This window comes from Scleropages formosus, chromosome 10 (genome assembly GCF_900964775.1).
Source record: "Scleropages formosus chromosome 10, fSclFor1.1, whole genome shotgun sequence".
Taxonomy (NCBI): domain Eukaryota; kingdom Metazoa; phylum Chordata; class Actinopteri; order Osteoglossiformes; family Osteoglossidae; genus Scleropages; species Scleropages formosus.
In genome coordinates this window covers 17,827,358-17,839,748 of record NC_041815.1, presented here as the reverse complement: position 1 = coordinate 17,839,748, position 12,391 = coordinate 17,827,358, and the positions used below count along the sequence as shown (strand labels likewise).

The window sequence follows — 12,391 nt, the reverse complement described above, 5'->3', positions numbered from 1 at the left end:
ACAAAGCGTTTTCAGCCTGCTGATCTGAGAAAACTGTACAAAGACAAACGTAAACTTGATTGGGAATAATTTGTTAAATATGTAAAGCTGCTAAAAATCCAGCTGTCCCTTTGAAGTTCGGATCATAATAATGCAGTTTTATTTACAATTAAAGCAAAACCTGTAACATTGTAATATTCACTGTCATCTGCCTGTGCTGTGAAAGTAATAAAGTATGTTTTGCATTATTACATCTACAGGCCTGCAAACAGTCACAAAGCACATCAGCTAAACTTATTTGCTTAGCAGATGCTTTTCTCCAAAATTACTTCCAACGAACTCTATGTAGTGCTATCAGCCCACACACCTTATTCACCGTGGTGACTTACACTGCTAGATACACTACTTACAATGGGTCACTCATCCATACATCAGTGAAACACACTCTCTCTGTCACTCACACTATGGGGGAACCTGATCAGTGTATCTTTGGACTGTGGGAGGAAACCCATGCAGACACGGGTCGAACATGCAAACTCCACACAGACTGAGCAGGGATCGAACCCATGTCCTCTTGCACCACCGAGGTCCTGTGAGACCGCAGTGCCACTAACTGTGCCACCATGTGACCCACTAAGTTATTCTTCCCTTTGTAATGACAGCACAAATAGCAAGAACATAAAAAAGTCAGACCCAGATGCAACCATGAATAACGCAAAGTTTGTGCTTCCCTCATTCTGTCATAGATTAAAACACACACACACACACACACACGCTGTCTGAAACCACTTGTCCCAAGCAGAGTTGCGGCAAGCCGGAACCTAACCCGGCAACACAGGGCGTAAGGCCAGAGGGGGAGGGGACACACCCAGGACGGGACGCCAGTCCGTCGCAAGGCACCCCAAGCGGGACTCGAACCCCAGACCCACAGGAGAGCAGGACCCGGTCCAACCCACTGCACCACCGCACCCCCTTTAGATTAAAACAAAGAATTTTAAAATCATTCAAATGTACAGCACTTCAAGCAAAAAATTCATACATACTAGTCTCTCCACTATCCAGTGCAATGTTTTGCCAAAGGACCACTAAGGATAACGGACGTGGATAACCGTAGAAGCACACAGGACAGGAGAGGATATTTACAGTAGACATTACAAGGCCTGGGCAGTGATTTTCTGCAACACAATTAGACAGTATTTTCACCTTTTAGATAGCAAGGGAGGTCTGTGCTGGTTCAAATGAATTGCATAAAATGAATGCAAAACTCACAGATCTCTACTCAGTCTCTGCCATATGGGGACTTTGTTGATTGTTTGTGTGTTATAAACAGGGTGCTTAGTGGCTTAATAAATTACATGATTCTCAAAAATCTCATTAATTCAACCAGCACAGCTATGTATGATTGATTATATCACTCTAATTACACTTGCTATGGTGGAAATCATTTTACAATCCATTCATTTTTATAATCTAGTCTCACAGACCTGGTCATATTTTATTGTCACATATATTTTAGATGCAGTGAATGAAAAATACACACACACACACACACACACACACACACACACACACACACATTTTCTGAACCGCTTGTCCCATACGGCATAAGGCCGGAGGGGGAGGGGACACACCCAGGACGGGACGCCAGTTCGCCGCAAGGCACCCCAAGTGGGACTCGAACCCCAGGCCCACCGGAGAGCAGGACCCGGTCCAACCCCCGCCCCCCCATTGAATGAAAAATACTCCATATATTATTTTACCAGATGTATTTTTACATTTTCACTAGAATAAAATAGAACTAAACTTGAAAATTTTCTTTAAAAACCAAAAATTGTTTTTGAAAACCTTGCACATTTTTTGTACACCTTTATTAATAATAATCAATTTGAAGATAATATATTTTGTTTTCTTTCATATTTGTGATATTCTGCATGACTTTTAAAACTTTATGTCTAAATTTATATGTATTTTTAAGACAAGAATATGAGAGTGTGGCCTAACTCACCTCATACCAACTTGAATTGCAGACGTTTCAATTCCTTGAATGGGTTTTTGCTACAAATTAACCTTCCTTTTGTGTTTTTAAAGTAGATTATTCAGGTGAAGATCTCGTATTTCTTTTACAATACTACAGTGAAGGAAATGTTTATTAAAATCAATTACTAGGAAAAATTATAGAAGCTGTGTGAAATTTGACCAAAATTAAAATTATTCAGTGTCATTGAAACTTAATTCAAAATAAAGTATTAAATAACAAAGTAACTATATCTGTTATCCAACATATATTTTTTTTTTTTCCTGAAGCAATCAACCAGCATCTTACAGTATTTTATTAAATTACATGAATTAATTCATGTAAAGAAGTGCCAGAAAAGAAGGTTTTAAAGCGTAATCAAGCCAATGGTTGAATAATCATTCTGATTGATGTTTGCCAAGCGCAAAGTGTTTTCTCACTCAAATTGAGCCTCACTTTGCATTTTTCTATGTCCCCAGTGTGCATCCAATTAGTTTGGTTGTATTGAACTGTTCCAAGTAAGCCTATAATTAGTTGGGTGTTAGGGGATTGCTGCTGGTCACCTGATTTGCCTGCCTTCTGATGACAGATTAATGTGTACTTGATCAGAACACTTGTCTCTTAAAATTTCAACAACTTAAATGTTGTCTTTAAATAATGTATTAAGTAACGAGCTGCTTAATCATTTGAGTAATATAATATTTGGAATCACCCTGTAATTTTAATGTTTTTGGAAGAATTTATAATTTTTTACCAAGGCACCATTAAATTGCTTTAAAAATATAACTAAAACATAATTACAAATATTGCTAATGCCTATTACTGCTTGAAATTACTGATTTATAATTTATTATTCAAGTATGGCTGCAGGATCCTAATCGTAAACTCTAATGGTAATGGTCCTAATGGCAATTACCTTTGTAATTCTCTTAGCACAGCTGAAAATCACTATTCTGTTCAAGAAAGCACAGTATTTGCCTTTCTTACAAGGTACCCATATTCCTAAAGTTCATTTATAGATTCAAAAATGGTCAAAACTAAACTGTTTTCTTAAGAAACATATCATTCTATAGTCTATGGAAATGAAGATTACCAAAAAACTGAAGATTTCAGGCAAAGGTGTCTAATATTGTCTTGAGAGAAAAATGGGTTCTAACCAGGAGAGGACAAAAAAAAAAAAAAAAACAAAGAACTGAAGAAGCAGGGGCACAATTGCACAAGACATCAGAGTACATAGTTTGAGAAACAGACCCATGAGGATATCTGTAGCTACAGGACAAAAAGAGAAGAGCTGGATATTGCTGGCATAGCAGTGGTATGAGAATCCTTGTGAGGCAATGACAGAGACCCCTGTGGAACTCCAGTTGAGAAAGGGTGAGTAGAAGACAGGAGTCCATGACAAACCACCTGATAAGGAGAATTCAAACCATTTCATTGTCATTCTTTTGAGGCTAAGCTGTCCAACACAGGTAAGTAGAATCTAGGAGTTGATAGTGTCAAATGTTGTAGGTCAGAAAAAAAATGAGGCTCAAGAAGATGGAGGTCACCAACTGACTGGAGAGCATCTGATAGTGAACAGAAGAATCTAGACTGAGTTTGGTTAAAAATCAAAAACCTTCAAGGAGAACATTCTGGACGAAGAATGCAAATAACTAGTTCTAGGCTGCCCAGTAATTCTGGACTGAATCTGAGTCCAGATAGAGTTGCTTTAACAATGGTGACATTAGGGAAGTTATGAAACTGGATGGGAAGCAACCAGCAGAGAGCAAGTTAATGATAGGGGAAATAAATTGTGGAGAAATAATCTGTAGGAGAAGCAAAAAGATGCAATCAAGGAAGCAGGTGGTAGGTCTGTGTGAGAGCAGGACATTGTACATTTCCTTTTTTGTTAGGTGTTATGTGGAGAGTGATGCTATGCTGGACAATCCAACACAATTTGCATAGGTGGATGCCAAGGACTTATTGGCCATGGAATTGACTTTGTCTTTGAAAAATGAAACAAAAATATCAGCACTGAAGGAGAAGGGTAGACATGATTAGAAGAGACAGGAAAAAGTAGAGAAAAGCTTGTGGACTGCAGGCTGCAGATTGTTGTTTTGTTCTGGATGAAGGTAATTCTTGTGAGGAAACTGCAGACAGAAAGGATGCAGGAAGGTCCTTATAAACTGTTAAGTCTGTGGGAGTTCTTTACTTCTGCCAGTTCCTTTCAGTAAACCAAAGCTTGTTTCTGTTGGCATGGAGTACCTTTGATAACCATGGGTTGGGCTTAGGATCCACTAGTCTGCAATTTAAAGAGCAGAGTGAGAGTTCAGAGAAGGGTAGGGTTAACGGGAAGATATTGATGGCATCTCTTTTGGACAACTCTTGCAGTGGATGGAAGGGAGATTAGTATGGGGAGGAGAGGCAGGAGGATAGGAAAGCTTTTAAATGACAGCAGAATGTGACAGACTACAAAGGTAGAAGGGGGTAAGAAATGAATATGAAGTGCTGAAAGAAGATCAAGAAATGATCAGGAAAAAATGGAATGGGGAGAATAGGAAAGATACAAGAGTGACAGAAAGATGCTTGCATAAATGTCCTTGACATCCAAGTTGAAGTCAACCAGGAGGATGACTAGTGTTTTGTCCCCTGGCAGGGAATTCAAGATATTGAGGTCATCAAGGAAGGCACCAGGAGGGTGATGGAAAATAACTAAAATTGTGACTGAGGTAACGATAGCGATAACGTTGGAATCCAGAGGAGGATATATCAAAAAGGCAGAGAGCCAAATATTGCCATTGGGTACAGGGGAAAAGGCTTGTACCTCCAACTCTGCCAGAGGGATAAGGGGTGTGAAAGGAGGAGTTGTCGGTAGAGGGGGTTGTGGGAGTGACTGTGTTTTCGGGGCTTTTCTCTGGGCAAAGTTGAGTCAGGGCCAGGAGGTCAAGTCAATGGTGGGAGACATAGGCTGGGATGAAGTCAACCATCTTCACTGACAGTTCCAGAGGTCCGTAGAGAAACTGAAACAGGATGGAGGATTTGTGGTTACGCCAGGTTAGTGTTGCAGCAGAAAACATCTGGGTCTGTGATGACAATTCTAATTTTCAACATAAGACATTTTCAGAGCATATTCCACAGGCCGTAATATGGACTGCAGAACTCCTAGTGGTGGCTTCCCTTGTGGACCCCCCCCCCGGTAGACTCCCTTGTCTTCACACCATGAGACATCAGTTGGTGCAAAACAAAGCTAATTCATTACATCTGAGAGCTGAAACTATTGTGTAATTAGCAACTAAGCAAATGCTCTTTTTTTTTTTTTTTTTTTTTTTTTTCCCCCCCCAGAGCCACAAATAGTGTACATCACACTGCACTATTACATTATGGAGCAACTGGTATAATCGTAAATAACCAGTTGGATAGCTAGAAGAAAAACTACCGTGCAACAGAGAAAAGATTAACTAGATCAAAATGCAGAACTAGAGTGCTGGGTTACAGCAGTAACAGAAGAGTAAAGTGACATTTATGCTGCCACTGTGAAACTGCAAAAACAACTCTCCAGAGTGATGTGATGCACTTTCTCATTTCAGGTTTTAAACTGGCAGGTAAGGCTTTCTTTGCCTTTTCAGCCTTTTAATCACTTTCTTTAAATGTTTTTAAAATGCATTTGTTTTAGACCTTGTTGTTTTGATAATGCTTACACTATGCTAAAACGCCACAATATTTCTGAGAGACTATGGGAACACTACAACGAAGCAATTGAGATGCGGAGGAGAAGCCACACCACATGTGGAGGGTGAGGGCTGCTCTTCTTCTTTGGGTCTCAATGTCACCAGCTGAGTTATTGTGAGCTCTTCTCATAAGTCTGAGTAGGTTGTGTGTTTTTTTTTGGAACCTTGCGATACAAATTAAATTTTGCTGTTAAGTCTGAATACTTGTAAAGGAAGGCTCACAATAAAAGTGGAAGCCTGATGTTGTTTTGGCTTGTTTTTGTTCATTTTACCTTCAGGACTACCAGTTCATGGCCAGGGGGATTCATTATCTGACAGCCAAGTACTGGAAAATATTACAGTGAGGCAAGGGGAAACAGTCTTTCTCAGGTAAGTTAGAAGTGACTACATTACCAGCCCCGTGTGTTACGGTATTCTGAGCTTCCTTGCAATTGTCAGGTGGGAGGACTGGGGGGGGGGTGTAATTATGATACATTGAAAGTGGATTTCCTCTTTTTCATAAGTTATGAATATTTAAACTGCATGCTTCTGCCAGGAGTATTTTGGGGGTTTTATAATTTTTCATATATCAAGTCACTGAAGAGTAGTTGATTACGGCAAGAGATCAACTTATGTGGAGAACTGCAATTGTGTCACGCACATCAATTTTTAAGGAATCTGCAGTAGCTCTACTGAGAATGTACCATGGATGGTGTGGTCCTTCCATTGCGAACCCCCCCATGGACAGAGTTACCTGAGTTTGAGGCCAGCCCTGTGGCCATCTCAAGGGACTGGTGTGAATGAGTCCGGATGAAGTACGGATGGGCAGCGTGTCCCTCTTTTTACCCCCGAAAGCCAGACTGAGGATCTCCCTCAGCCACTCGAAAAATGCCTTTTGAAGTTTTATCTTCTCATTCCATTGCTGATTTTCTTCTAGACGTTCTCCTTACCAGCGGCTGTTGAAGGAAGAGCTTTGCAACGTTGCAAAACACAGCCTCGGTGGCCATGGCACACAGTGCTGTAGCGCCCCCATGTGGTCATCTTGCACCAACACAGGTGCACTTTCTCCCCCTCCAGCGTGGAAGCACTTAGAATATCTCACATTTCTGCTGAGCCCCAACGTGTTCTCATTTCTTCTTGTTCATATGTAATGCAATTAGGAGATGCATTCTTTTTCTCCTGATGGATTCAAGGCAAAGTACCTAATATACTGAGGGTTGTTCTCATATCTTTATTTGAAGCATCTTTCCTTGTTTTTCTTGGTAGTCACGGTTCTTCAGCTTCAGTCATATGCTGTTCCATGAATATTTATTTGTTCTGTGCTAATTCAATGTGCCTCTACTTTGCCACTCTCTCCCTCACCCTAATTCCACTAAGGGGCGCTGTCATCCCACAGGCCCACGGCCCACATTTGGGAACATTTCAGGTCAGAGATTCTGAACCATGACAGAAACTAGGAGCAGTTGCGTTTACTGATGGTAGACGCGTGAGTACAGTGTTTTCTATCTGACGTTATCCTTTTCATGCGAGGTGCATAAATTTTATTTCTCAGCTGAAATCAAACGGCGAGATGCTTAATTGTCCGGACAACTGAACAAGACAAGAAATAATTCCTGAAACGGTTCAATCTCCTTCAGGAGGAAAAAAAAAAATGAACGAAGAGCAGAAGGAACCCCATGCCATCAACCTGTGAAATGAACTGAATGGAAAAAGTTGACCTCTTTTGCAGCAAGCCAGTCCAGTACGGATCCGCTTCTTTTCGCCTATTTCGTTCTGAAAGAGCACGACTTCTCTTAAAGTGACCAGCTATGCTCTGGATTTCCATAACAGCATCTGATAGCAGATGATTAGTCTTTCATTCTGGTACTCTTGTGGAGGAGAACTATTTTTACCTTGGTAATCGCTCTGTGTGGGAGGTGCTTGATTTCTGTGCCACCTCTGTCTCCACGTAGCATTAAATCCTCTCAGCGCCGGTGTTTCCAGCTGCTCACAATTAAAGCTTTCGGACAAGAGCGCATTTGTGAGTGACGCGGGGCCGGTTGCTTAAAGTTGAGCAGACGCTCATTAATCGGTGATTCATAACATCCCTAAATCAGGTTCATTCTGGTTTGGATTCCTGGTTCTACACTCCTTTTTGTTTTCTCTAAAAAGCCTGCGGCCTCTGTGTAGTACAGAGCAGGATTAGTCATCAAATGCATGCTATATCTGCTTGTCCTGGCCTGTGTGTGTGTGTATATATGTGTGTGTGTGTGTGTGTGTGTGTGTGTGTGTGTGTGTGTGTGTGTGTATATATGTATATATATATGTATGTGTATATATGTATATATATATGTATGTATATATATGTATATATATATGTATGTATATGTGTGTATATATATATATATATATATATACATACTCACACACAGCGATATTGAGGATCGTGCCAAAAACCAAATTTTGTTTCAGCTGTATTTGTTTTCAAAAGTCATTCATGACACGTTTATTTATCGTCCTTTGTCACTAATGTCATGACTAAGAACCTTGTGCAATGGAAAATGAAATGCTTTTGTAATGACAGTGTCATTATAAAGAAATCTGATTAATTCCATGCTGATTTGCATCTCTTTTGTCTCACTCCTGAAGTCCCTGTGCTCAGTACAGTGTATATATAAATAGCGCAGTATTGGAAATCTGGGTTATACAGTAAGTCTGGATATTTGAGGGTTCAATACAATATTGTGCTAAGTTTTCATTTAGTCCAAATAAACCTGTCATTTTAAAACCTTATTCTGCTTTACATTTGGGAAAGTTTCTCTAAGAGCTCTAAACTAGCCTTTTAGTTTATTGCTTGAAGGTGGTATATGGGGGGGGGGGAAGGTCTTTGAAATGACATACTGTGACATCACTCTTCCAAATTTACATTTATTCATTTAGCAGATGCTTTTCTCCAAAGCGGCTTATAAAGTTAAGCTACCTCCAATTATTTACCCCTTTAAATGCCAGATTATTTTTTACTAGAGTAATTGAGGGTCAATGCCTTACTGAAGGGTACTACAGCAAGAGGTGGGGATCAAACCTCTGACCTTTGGGTCCAAAGGCAGTAGCTCTAATCACTGCACTACTAGCTGTCCTGCAATACACTATGGTGATTTGTGGTGCTCAAATAAACTTACATTTTAGTTCATATTGCAACAAATATTACCTTATCCTGTCGAAGACAATATCCTCTGAAAGTACAAATTCTGAAATTACGTGGATTTACATTTATTCATCTATGCTCTCTTGCAAAGGCTCTTATCCAGGGGATATTTGGCAAAAGCATTAAAATGATCTGACTTCAGTGTATCAGTGAAAAGACAGTGCCTGCCTGACCATCAATGGCAGCATGGAGGACAATTAGCATTTTAGGGAAATATTTCATTTTTAAAGCACAATATTTCGTCAACTTTTCCTCATTTCAGCAGAAGTTTATGCAAGGAGATTATAATCCCTCAGGACCAACTAAGTTTAGTGGATCTGCAACGAGTTTACTAGAACTTTCAGCTCAAGGCCAAAATATCTTTTTTTTTTTTTTTTTTTTGTTTCTTTAAGGCTATTTTTGAAAGTCCCTTAATAACACTAAAGCTGATTATTACAGGCAGTACTATAACCTGAAATTACATTTTACTGTTAAAACAGCTTTGGTAAAATAATTGAGTCTGGCTTAATGAACCATCAGATAACACAGATCCTGATCTGCAGAAACAGACATTAATAGTGCCCTGGTTTGCAAATCATAGTCAAGTGGCAGCAGTCAGACGGAAGGGCTAAATTTAATACCCGACTGTCACCAAACGTGTCCCTTAGTTCGCGTCTGGTCACGGACACGGGTACAAAGAGGATGCAGCAGAACTCATAAAGCCCATTTCTCTGTTCTCAGCTGTCTGCCGGGAGAACTGAGACATACCGACTGACTATGGTAGTTTTAAGTTCCCACCCGTGACCCTGTAGAGCGCGGTAACAAAACTGCAGTTTGGCACTGACTATTGCTCCGAAACTATTTGGAGGACTGAAGGAATAATTCAATTAATCCTTTTGTGCTAAGAAAGTTTTCAATGGATTTAAATGATATTTTACAAAAAAATATTTTCTTTTCACCGGGACAGATTTCATCCTTGTTGGTCCCCTGTGGCTTCAAATGCATCATCGCTGCAGAGGTGAAACCAAAACCACGCAACCAAGTTTTTACCAGGTGTCAAACAGCTTTTTCTGTTGTTGCGTCCAGGTGCTTGCAGGGTGATGCAGTGACTCGCACGGCCTGGCTGAACCGCTCCAGTATTTTGTATGCGGGGGAGGACAAGTGGTCGGTGGACCCAAGAGTGAGCCTGGAGGTGCTGAGCAGAGGAGAGTTTACCATCAGGATCGAGGACGTGGACATGTACGACGAAGGGCAGTATGTGTGCGCGGTCCAGACACGGAGCAGGCCCAGGACGACGTCGGTGCACGTCATTGTCCAGGGTAACGTGTGTCTCTCGTGCTTTTCCACCACCGATTCCTCAAAATCCTTTTTCTGATCTCACCACCCCCATTAAAGAGCAGCGAGATTATTAAACATTAACCTCACAACTGAAGTACAAGTCACTAATCTGAAACACCCCGTTTCTAAACACACTTTGTAAATGTCACACGAAAGACACTTGTATGAAGAAGTAATAAAAGAGAGCGTTAGTTTGTTCAATTTTTCCCCAGGAAGCTTTAACACCCCACAACCAACCCTTTTAGCAATATTACCCCAAGATACCAGTTTTTTCCATAATTCCATATTTTTTTTAGGTATAAATGTGTCTTGCAAAGCTTCCATTTATACCCTCTACATGTTTTGGTGAAGCAGACATGTGGCTTGCATTGATGCTACATTGCAGCGCCTTGTTTTATGCTTCGTTATTGAGGGGAGTCGTGGAAAGAGATGTCAGGTGTGAGCACTGGTGCAGTGAGCGGTGACGGTTAACCGGAGAGAATGCTAATGGGCGACGCGCGCTCTACGTCTGATTAAAAAGCTTTGGCAGGAAAACACTTCAGCTTCCGTGATGTACGTTTCTGGGGAGAATTGTGTTTATTTTTGCTTTGATTCTAAACTGTTCCAGTGCGTACCAGGTTTTACTCAGAGAAAGCTGCGTTTCCAGTTTTGACTCTTCGTGGATCTAACTGCTTTTCATCGTTAGCCCTCGGAACCTCAAGATCCATAGTTATGTGTGAGGACTTGTTCCCACGGACTGCTATAAAGGATCCAGAACTCTAGGAGTCGGAGCTGAGAAACCCACCGTCGCTCCATTTATAGACTAAAAGCCTCAGAATGGAACAGAGCTCGGCGACTAGCTGCGCTGCGCTCTATGTTACAATATAGGACGCAATATTAAGTTGATAGTAATAACTTTAAGTGGAAGAATACTTCAGATAAAGAAAAAAGCAAGCTTTCATACTGACGGCAGACCACTTGAAAAAAATCAGACCAATGAAACCATAACTCCCAAGTAATTAATTGGTGCTTTGCCGTGCACAGTGTTCTTGTTAGCCATGATATTCTGACATTTGTAGAACAGAGTAATTTAACATCAATTATAATGATCTTCGTCCTGGATTACATTAGCCTGGGTGTACTTCGTATAAGTCCGTGCATTAAGCATCCCCCCGGTCCTTGATGAGCTGGCCAGTAACACATTAGGAATTTAGCAAATGGGTCTACAAAAGCTGTGCTCGGTTGCCAAGGCAACATGGATTTGGAAGGCTAGCTTGATTTGGAAACATTGCATAAAGGTCAGCAATTGTAGGAATCTGCTTTCAGGTACAATGGGAGCGTGTTCAATTCTCAAAGATTTGAGGCAGGAGGAGCGCCGCTATTAATGCAGACAGATTGTGTTTCCGAAAGGGATGTTACGTGTCAAAATGATATGCATGGAGATCATTTCTCTGAACAATGGACTGATGCCTGACATTTCACAGAAATTGTTACAAATGATACCTTGAATAAGTCGTTAATGAAATATGGATAATCTTTGTAGAGTATGTTAATGGATTGAACAGGTGCAGAAATTGCATTTCATTTGACTGGTTAAAGGCTCTTGTACCAAACTGGGCTTTCCTAGAGCGTTGGATAACCATCACCCCGTTCCCAGTGTAGCTGCTCACGGTGAGGCGTTAATGTAGGCGTTGATGTAGGTGCTCACTGAGGTGTTTGTGTAGATATTGTTGTATTTCTTACTCCCTGAGGTCCATACCCAAATTTAGCCTTACAAGTTAACAGTAACTATTTAAATATGCATTTTCTCTCTAATCATTGGCATTAATGCGTGGGTTATGGAGCGAACAGTATCACAAGTGCGGATACAATCCAAAAAAAATAAAATACCCTGAGCATAATGTACCCAGGATGCAAAAATCTATGTTGCTTTGAAAAAAACCATACACGGTACTTTGTGCTGTCCTAGTCCTTAAATGTTGAGCAGTCATTTTTATGTTATTTAAACATGCTTTTTTAAATTCCTTCTCCCCAAGGGATTGCGTTATGAGACAAACCTTGTTTTTTTTAATTGTTCTTCCTGCCCTGTGTAGTTCCTCCCAAAATCACAAATGTGACAAAGGACATGAGAGTGAATGAAGGATCCAGCATTGCCCTGATGTGCTCTGGCAGCGGAAGGCCTGAGCCCTCCATTACGTGGAGGATCCTGTCTCCATCAGGTGGGCCAGCTCC

The 12,391-nt window shown here is 40.7% G+C and overlaps 1 protein-coding gene across 1 annotated transcript in view; it reads left to right on the top strand.

Annotated features, from left to right (window-relative positions):
• Positions 1-12,391, top strand: part of LOC108928697 (opioid-binding protein/cell adhesion molecule homolog) — a 32,005-nt gene that overhangs the window by 13,786 nt on the left and 5,828 nt on the right. Inside the window, exons 2-4 of the mRNA XM_018742756.2 lie at positions 5,979-6,069; positions 9,929-10,161; positions 12,253-12,378. Of these exons, the coding sequence (XP_018598272.1) occupies positions 5,979-6,069; positions 9,929-10,161; positions 12,253-12,378 (450 nt within the window). The remainder of the gene's footprint in view (positions 1-5,978; positions 6,070-9,928; positions 10,162-12,252; positions 12,379-12,391) is intronic.